Raw genomic sequence first — 9,406 nt, forward strand, 5'->3', positions numbered from 1 at the left:
AGTGAATGCATTAGGCCCTGTTCTTTTGAGCTTCTGGGCAGATTTCAGCAAAGCAGAAATTAACAAAGCAGAGAAGAGCATAGCAGGTGTCAACACAGCAGAGCAGATTTAACTATTTAAGCAGAGTAGGTATCAGTAGAGCAGCACTAAATTATGTTTTTATATCTTCTCTGATCAGCACTTTGACTTAAAATTCACAACTTAAAATGATTAGAAGGCAAACATGTTTGACAACCAAAATCATCTTCTGAGCTGATTTTATATTTTCTGAGTATGATTTTATACCAAAAATTCTGAGTATGACAACTAAATTATGTTTTTATATGTTCTCTGATCAACATTTTGACTTAAAATTCACAACTTAAAATTCACAAACATGAGCAGCACTTTGACTTAAAACAAAAATCTTAAGGCTCAATTTATAATCAATTATCATTACTTGTTATATCTAAAGCAACAAAAAGAAGATTTTCCCTTTATAATCACATGCAAGTAATTGATTTGGATGACAATGGGAAAAAATGAGAGAGTGAGTAATAATCCAAAAGGTTATTGCTTTCCTCCCGATTTAAGGGATTTTGGGATCGATTTTCGATATCTCATCCTCGCCGTTGTGGCTTTCTGGACAAAGGAAAAAAGAAAAGAAAAAAAAATTGAAATCAAACATGCTAGTTTGGGATGATTATTAATTTGCTCTTTATTTTCTTTTCTTCTGCTAATCTTTGGTTTTAAGTCCCAAAATGTCCTCCACCAAAAACCCGCCACAATCCCACTCCTCCGACTATGATTCCGACACCGTCCCCAATTCCTCCGCCCATCAACTCCGGCATGTTGATCTCTCCAACACCATATTCAAAGCTTACCTCGAGATCAATGGCCAAGATTCATCTTCTTCCCCACAATCATTAGACCTTACAAAGATCCAATCTTTCCTTAATTCCTCTTCTTCAGGAGCTCTTTCTTGCCTCATCTGCCTTGAGCGCATCAAATCAACTGACCCCACTTGGTCTTGTAATGGGTTTTGCTTCGCTGTGTTTCATCTTCAATGTATTCAGAATTGGGCTCAACAATCTACTGCTCTTGCTGCTTCACGCGCCTCCCCATATCGGCTCAGACCGCGGCTGATACTTCGGTATGGAACTGTCCTAAATGTAGATTTGAGTATTCTAAATCTTTAATTCCTAAGAATTATTATTGTTTTTGTGGTAAATTGGAAAACCCACCTCATGATCCTTGGATTTTGCCCCATTCTTGTGGGGAGATATGTGGGAGGCCATTGAAGAATAATTGTGGGCATTTTTGTCTATTGTTGTGTCACCCTGGACCTTGTCCTTCTTGCCCTAAATTAGTGAAAAGTAGGTGTTTTTGTGGGGGGATTCAGGATGTTAGGAGATGTGGGTTTAAGGAATTTTCATGTAATAAGCAATGTAATAAGGTTTTGGATTGTGGGATTCATAGGTGTGCTGAGATTTGCCATAATGATGAGTGTCCACCATGTAGGGAGAAGGGTGTGTATAGGTGCCAATGTGGGAAGGTGAAGGAGGAGAGGGAGTGTTGTGATAGGGATTTTCGATGTGATAATCCGTGCGGGCAGGGTTTGGATTGTGGGAAGCATGTTTGTGAGCGAGGGTGCCATGGGGGAGTGTGCAGTCATTGCCCTCTTAAGGGTAGGAGGACTTGTCCCTGTGGGAGGAGAGTTTATGAAGGGATACCTTGTGATGTTGAGGTGGCATTGTGTGGGGCAACCTGTGATAAGAAGCTGAGTTGTGGCAAGCATACGTGCCATGAAAGGTGTCATCGTGGATCTTGCGTTGAGATATGTAGAATAATGATCACAAAGTCATGTCGATGTGGAAGCGTAAAGAAACAGGTATATAAATTTCTTCCTTTTGGTTGAATGTGGATTTAGATACTATATGCCTATATTGCGATGGCATAGAGACATGGACCAATGTTTACTGACAATAATATAGGTTCCTTGCTATCAAGATTTGGCATGTGAAAGGAAGTGTTCGAGAGAACGTAATTGTGGGCGCCACGCATGTAGGCGTCGTTGCTGTGATGGAGATTGTCCACCTTGTGCAGAGGTGCATCTTATTGCTCTATAATTGTTGCTCATGTTTTGTGGTTTCCATAACATCTTGTTCCGAATGTTTTCAGATTTGTGGCAGGAGGCTCCGTTGTAGAAACCACAAATGCCCTTCTCCATGTCATAGGTATACTACATTTGTATCTGCATAATTGTCATGCAAAACAAATAATGCTAGTGGTCTAACTAAAAGTTTTTTACTTTTCCATTTTTTAAAGAATGAACAAAAAGAATCTGCGTACATGTTAGTGATGTTGTACTCTGATTTTAATTTGGTGCTAGTTATCTAGTGTCAACTACTCACAACTATATATAGTTCTGTACCATGATGTATATAGACTTGAAAAATCATTATTTTCTTTCATTGAGAAACCTAAAGTATTGCTTTTATGGTTATATTGTTTTAGGGGACCCTGTGCACCTTGTCCACTTATGGTAACCATTTCATGTGCTTGTGGGGAGACACGTTTTGAGGTGAGAATTCAACGTTTTGACACATTTGACTTTTTTCACTATTCATTTGACCATCATTTTTTAGCAACATGTAAAACACAAATTTTATAATGAAATATATTGTGAAATAGGTATTATTATTTTTATTATAAAGTTTCATAATATCAATTATTTTATATTTTTTTACTAACATTTAATCCTATACATCTAAGGTCAAACTAGTACATTGACATGTGTGCCAAATTTGACCATGTCAATTGTTTAGGAACAGGGGGAGTTGTAAAAAGGGACACACAATAGAAATAATCCACGGAGAGTACAAGAATCCGGGTGAGTAGTATAACCAAACCCTCACTATAGGGAAAGGAGATTATGTTTATGTAGAAGCTCCGATCATGATTTCTTAGAGAGCCTACATTCTTTAAATGTAGGTAAAAACCTCTATGTATAAGGATCGGAGCATTGGAGGATGGTGTAGTTGGATACATTCTCCAAATGATGAATATTTATAGATGAGATATGGAGGTGGAAGAAGTGTTTGGAAACTTCTACATACATATATGCTCTTGAAATATCCACTTAAATCTAGAAGCATCTTGAGAATTATCTAATTCTTCTAGGTTCTTCCACAATTTTCCTATCATTTTCTCATAGTACTAAAATTTTCTAGAAATCTTTGGAGACCTTGAGACATAATTAATTGGGCTTATGGAATTTTGGCCACACTAACCCAACAACATCAAAGTTAGCTTATTGTTTCTGAAGTAACCCCTATCTAGGGCATGGAAATTGTAAGTAGAATTTATACAATCTTGCCCCTACAGTAACGGATACCCACCAAATTTGGTCAAACTTTATCCTCAATGGTTGTTGAACTTAAGAGTGAAAAGGTGTCTTTTCAGGGCAAAGAGATATCATCATCCAATTGAGTTTCTTGTTTTTTCGTCTTTTAGAAGGTTGCTTTTTTATCAGACACCTATTAGCTACATACTTACATGATATAAGATTCTGTTGATTGGAATCTCTTTAAAGATATCTCCTAGTTAGTTACTATCATGAAGGTTGCTTTTTTATCAGACACCTACTAGCTACATACTTACATGATATAAGATTCTGTTGATTGGAATCTCCTTAAAGATATCTCCTAGTTAGTTACTATCATTCTATGAAGATGCTAATGAATTATGTTTAGAGCAAGAATCAAAACAACCTAACTATCTACTTTTGGTTGGGGAAGAGTGTAATGAGGAACTTCTTTGACAAAAGAAATCCTTCTGAAACCAATTCTATTTCATTTCAAAATCTTGATAACAGCAAGGATCAAAATAACCCACAGTAAATTGGTATAAATGTTGCCTAGCTTACAGCCTTACAGTATATATGTTATTTAAAATCACCTCACTTGAATTGTTTTTACAAGCTATCTGCGTAATTGCAACCAGGTTCCTTGTGGAACAGAAACGGAACAGAAGCCGCCTCGTTGCCGCAAAACATGTCGGATAGCTCCGTTATGTAGGCACAAATCAATTTGTAAGGTATGTTTTGATTTGCCTCTCAACAACATTTTGGTGTGTCTTTCTGGATTGAATTCTGAATAGTCTGAAGTCTGCACTAGGTTGGATGTGAAAATATCTTATCAGATTGTTTTTCTTGCTTGGCTTTATCGTCTTCCTTAGTTACTTATGTCTCTTTTTCCTTAATAACATTTGTTTGATAGACACATGCCCATAAATATCCGGCTTGAATTTGTCGGTCTTTTATAACATGCCACACCACAGCACACCAACACTGTTTTGGCTTAAAAAATCATTCTTCTCAGTGCATATCTAGATTTTTAAATTTCGTTGTTAATTGTAACAACATGATCACTGATAAAATCTTTCACTGTTTTTTGTGCACTAGCCTCACAAATGTCATTATGGAAACTGCCCACCTTGTGGACTTCCCTGTGGTGAAGAATATCCTTGTGGCCATGCCTGCAAACTAAGGTAATTTTTTTGCGTTTTTTAAAAGATTGGGTGAAGTGACAAGGTCTTCATTATTTTCTTTTTGTATAATCTTTCCTTTCTTTTTTCTGGTTTTAGGTGTCATGGTCCTCGACCTCCACCTAACCCAGAGTTCACACTGAAACCGAAGAAAAAGAAACACAATCTTCAGAGTGAACCAACAGTGGGAACTCCATGTCCACCATGTCCAGAACTTGTTTGGAGGTCTTGTCTTGGCCAACACTTTGCAGCAGAAAGAATGGTTGGTATTATATAGAAATTGAGTTTTCTGTTGGTTGTTTTTTGATTTCGACTGTCTTGTTTTCCTTATTGGTATAAAAAGGTTAAATTGAGGCACGTACTAATAATCTAATGTAGTTTCCAGCTAGCAGAATTACTTTTGATTAGTATTATGCAGTTGCAATATATATAAACTTGCTTGGTTATGCCTTCTTTGTTTGTTTCTACACAGATGGTTTGTTCAAATAAAGCGCAATTTTCCTGTGACAACCTGTGTGGAAATTCTCTTGCTTGTGGCAATCATTATTGCACAAAGACTTGCCATGCCCTTCAGAACGTGTCATCCTCATCAGATCAGCGTACAAGAGGAGTGCCCTGTGAAGATTGTACTCTCCCTTGCCAAAAGGTAGATTTTACCTTTTTTGTCTAATTATTTGTTTAGCACTTCAACTTATTACAATCTACTTTGTATAGATCCTGTAATCAGTAGGCTTGGGAAGGTCTAGATGCATTAGTCTTGCCCCTAGCTAATCTTGACCAGTGGAGTAATTGCTTTGGAAGTTCCACTTTAAATTTTTGTTATATTCTTTAGTTAATTTTTTTTTTTTTTTTTTTTTTTTTTTTTTTTTTTTTTTTTTTTTTGGACTGATGAAGGAGAGATCTTATCAATAATATAAAAAATGTAACGTGCAGTTTCCAATGGACTTCTTGCTTGTCTGCTTAATCTTTCCCAGCAGCTGGAGTTAATCACTTAATTGAGTTTGTTGAGTATGTTTTTCTGCAGAGGAGAAACATCATATAAGTGCTATTTTTCTTAATTTCAGGAAAGGACACTGCATGTTCACACCCTTTCCCACAGCCATGCCATCCTGAAGAATGCCCCCTGTGCAAAGTGCTCTTAAAACGTGCATGTCATTGTGGTGCAATGGTCCATGTTTTTGAGTGTATATACTATAACACCTTATCTGAAAAGGAACAACTGAGTGCTCGTTCTTGTGGTGGACCTTGCCACAGGTAATTTTTTTTTAAAAGTAGTGTATCCTCTCATTGGAAAATTTAAAAATAGAATCGCAATTCCAACAGGCGTCTGCACCTGTGCAAATATGATTTTATGTATTTGTTTAGGTTTAATTTGTAATTGGAACAAAGACGTTTTGTGTGCACGGAAGGGTTTTGCTTCTTGGATGGACATAACTAGAACCTTGGAGAGGCAGTCATTATTTTAGCATGATCACATAGACACAACTCACACAAGTATGATCAGCTTACAAACTAGATTAAAGATTATTATCATGTGAACTGATTATAAGGACAAACTTATCACTTCCGATATTGGGAAAGCTGTGAGTATTAATTGTTTGATCTAGTTAGCCTTAAGTCAAAAACACATTAGCCACTATTATGCATGTTTGGAATTTGGTTAATGTAGATCGTAGAATAACATATCATAGTATTGATAGTATATAACAAAAATCCTATATTTTTTTGTCATTGAATCATTGATGTTGTATTGGTATTGTAGACTGTATTCTCTTTTGAAACAATATTGACTAAAAATCTTGCAAATTCCAATATGTGATTTTTATGTTGTATATGCAGAAAGTTACCTTATTGTACACATCTTTGCCCGGAGACTTGTCATCCTGGTCCTTGTCCTTCACCCGAGAAATGCTGTAAAAAGGTAATTACTTCTGAGTTGTACTTTTTGTGGAGAGTACAATGTAAATTTGTTGTAGCTTAACATTTGCATTCTATGCTCCACCACAAACTAGCCTAGCAATACATCTGCTTGGTTTGCGGCTGTATTATTTTGCTGTCAACATTGCATGTGACTCATTTGATATGGCTGAGTAACCCATGTATTACTTCTGTTTCCTTCCCAATTTTTGGTCCAATTTACAATGCTTATCGCAACACAAACACCGTAGTCCTTTGTCGAGTGATGTCAGGAATTTCTTCAAAGCAGTGAACTTTACTAAAAGTAGTTCCACTTGAAACCTTGCTCTTCTTGTGACAGGGCGACTGGGTCAGTTAAATGCTCATTTTTTGGGAATTGGAAATTTGAAATAACTACTTTGCTGGTTGTTTATTTGTTCAAAGCTTAGTATATCAAAATGACTTCCAGTAGGCTCAAATAGAAAGTTAATTTTCCTAGTATAACTACTAATGTTACATGTAAATCAACTTCATCTACATCTGTAATTTTAAGTGCTATTCATCTTTTAACCTATTCATCTAAGGTGGGTTTTTTTTCTTCTTGCAAGGTTACTGTTCGTTGTGGATGCCACAACTTGAAAAAGGAGTGGTTGTGTTGTGATGTTCAAACCAGCTATAGAAATTCTGGTCATGATCTTAAAGATATACCTAAAACTCAATATGGATATGGACTTCTTTCCTGTGATTCCAGCTGTAAAAGCAAAGCCCAAGCTGCTGAGTCTGAATTACTGCAGCGAAAATCTAAGGCACCAGAGGTAATTTTTTCCTGCTTGGCTTAAGCTGCTGTGATCCGTTTAACATTAATGCATCCTATTCTGTAGCAATTCATAGAATAACGCTAACTAAGTGACAGTTTGATGGTAGTAAGAAATCGAAGGAAAGTCTAAATAAATAAGAGACAATTCGAAAAATAGCCTAATTCTTCTTGATACATGCTAACTTAACAAGTTGAGCTTTTTTTTTTTTTTTTTTTTTTTTTTTTTTTTTTTTTTTTTGAGGAATGCTAAGTTGAGCATCTTTACTTTTATAAAAGCTGATTTTTAGTACTTTGCTTTCTTCATATAGTAACTTTGACTGGATGTAGACCTGGCAAAACTGCTTGGTAGCCAATTTCCCTTGGGGGAGCCCCCATTTATCATCAAGATAAACATATCTTAATCATCTAATGGTCATTTTGTAAATAACTTGAACAGTACCCACCTTACACATCATGCTGATGTTGCTCAAGTTAACGTCCTCTGTCAAAAGCTTCGACCTCCATTAAAGCTATCTCCTTCTTCCTCCTTCCACCGACACCATAAGTACCACCATTTTTAACATCTTTGACACCAACTTTCACCGACAAATTCGACACCACCTTCCGTCAACGATGAGGGCGACTTCGCCGCCAAATAAAAATGAAAACCCTATGAAAATGAGTGAAATTAAGGGTATGGTCAACCCCAAAGGGTAGGGGTAACCATGTCCTTCATTGAAACTTGCATTGAGCTTGATTTGTTCATTGAATTTCTCCATTGATATTCTTCATTGTTGCCTCTCCGTCAATTCACGCCTTAAGCTTGAAGATGTACTGTTAAAAAATTTTTGCAGTTGAAATGACATAATAGTCCCTACTCAAAGGCATAAATGACATTTATACCCATAGAGCAACAGATTTTGTTTAAGATAAACTTATATTTTCTCATTTCTTTCCCTGGCTAAACCTTTACTCGAAATAATATGACCCCAATTATCCCAAACCCAAAAATTAATGTGATGGATATTATTATGTAATTTATCATGATAATCTTGTTGACAGTAGGCTCAAATATGACGAGACCCTAACCTTGAAACTGAACCAAATGACCGTAACCACCTCTAAAAAATATGGCCTGAAACTGAACCGAAAGACTCCTTTGCCACCTCTGATTGGATATGAATTCAGTACTCTGTAATTTTACTTGCTTCTTGTCAAACAGAAAAAGGTGATCGAGAATGAAGCAAATGTACCAAAGCGAAGAAAGAGGCGTGGGCGAGTACAAGAAATGAAGCAAGATTCGAAATTTCAGGTCCTTTCTATGTCCTCTCTAGTGATTGATATCCCAATGCAACAACTTTCTATCCTTTTGTCCATAGTTAATTCCTAAACTTGTCTAATTGTAATTACATGCTTATGAACAGAAATTCAGAACCTGGCTGCAAAGATTTGTTATGTTCATCATTGTTTTGGTAGCTCTAGTTGCTGTAGCATGCTATGGATACAAGGGTCTCTTGTCACTCAATGACTGGATGAACAAAGTTGAAGAACACCGTGAGAAGAGAAGATACCGAAGGATCTAATAATCACCGGCAAAATACTGCTAATTGTGGCTGGTAAAGACATTACAGACATGATTATACTACACCATTCTTTATTTTTTCCTACACTATTGTATTTCGTATGGTATTAGAGCAGCTATATACTTACAGAGTTGAAAATCAGGCATTTCAAATTTTCAGGTATGTATTGTATAAAATGTCTTCGAAAGTATTTTGTACCTTATTACATCTTTCTTATGGTCATATGTAGGATGCTAAAAAAATGTAACATGTAATCTGTTGTACTTTCTCTTTCACAAAATTTAATTTACTATTGCATACAACAATATAAGCAAATCATCAATGAATTTAATGACCCGTATGTTTAGCAAAGTCCCTTACTTTTATTATTACCTACCAAATGGTTTATTTGAATATTTTTGTTGTAAATTTTGGAAGGCTTTCTTTTTCAATATCTTCAACGTTTTTTTAAATCTTCTTTTACTATGCTTTATTAGTTTATCTTGTACATGTATCACGTATGAGAGGTAGGTAGGGAACCTTTGAAGTATGAGAGGAGGTCCGGTCAAAAAAGGAATGAATAAAGGATTCAACAATTGATTGGAAATAAAACCATAGCAGCCCT

The 9,406-nt window shown here is 36.0% G+C and overlaps 1 protein-coding gene across 1 annotated transcript; it reads left to right on the forward strand.

Annotated features, from left to right (window-relative positions):
• The first annotated feature begins 369 nt into the window (after positions 1 to 369).
• Positions 370 to 9,136, forward strand: LOC110699279 (NF-X1-type zinc finger protein NFXL2-like). The gene is given in 14 exon segments (XM_021876781.1): positions 370 to 1,086; positions 1,089 to 1,870; positions 1,974 to 2,087; positions 2,161 to 2,216; positions 2,497 to 2,563; positions 3,985 to 4,077; positions 4,445 to 4,530; positions 4,627 to 4,789; positions 5,000 to 5,173; positions 5,597 to 5,781; positions 6,367 to 6,448; positions 7,032 to 7,238; positions 8,442 to 8,531; positions 8,644 to 9,136. Coding segments are annotated over 14 exon segments (2,604 nt in total). The 5' UTR covers positions 370 to 740; the 3' UTR covers positions 8,803 to 9,136.
• Positions 9,137 to 9,406: the final 270 nt, after the last annotated feature.

The sequence above is a fragment of the Chenopodium quinoa genome, unplaced genomic scaffold, assembly GCF_001683475.1.
Source record: "Chenopodium quinoa cultivar QQ74 unplaced genomic scaffold, ASM168347v1, whole genome shotgun sequence".
Taxonomy (NCBI): domain Eukaryota; kingdom Viridiplantae; phylum Streptophyta; class Magnoliopsida; order Caryophyllales; family Amaranthaceae; genus Chenopodium; species Chenopodium quinoa.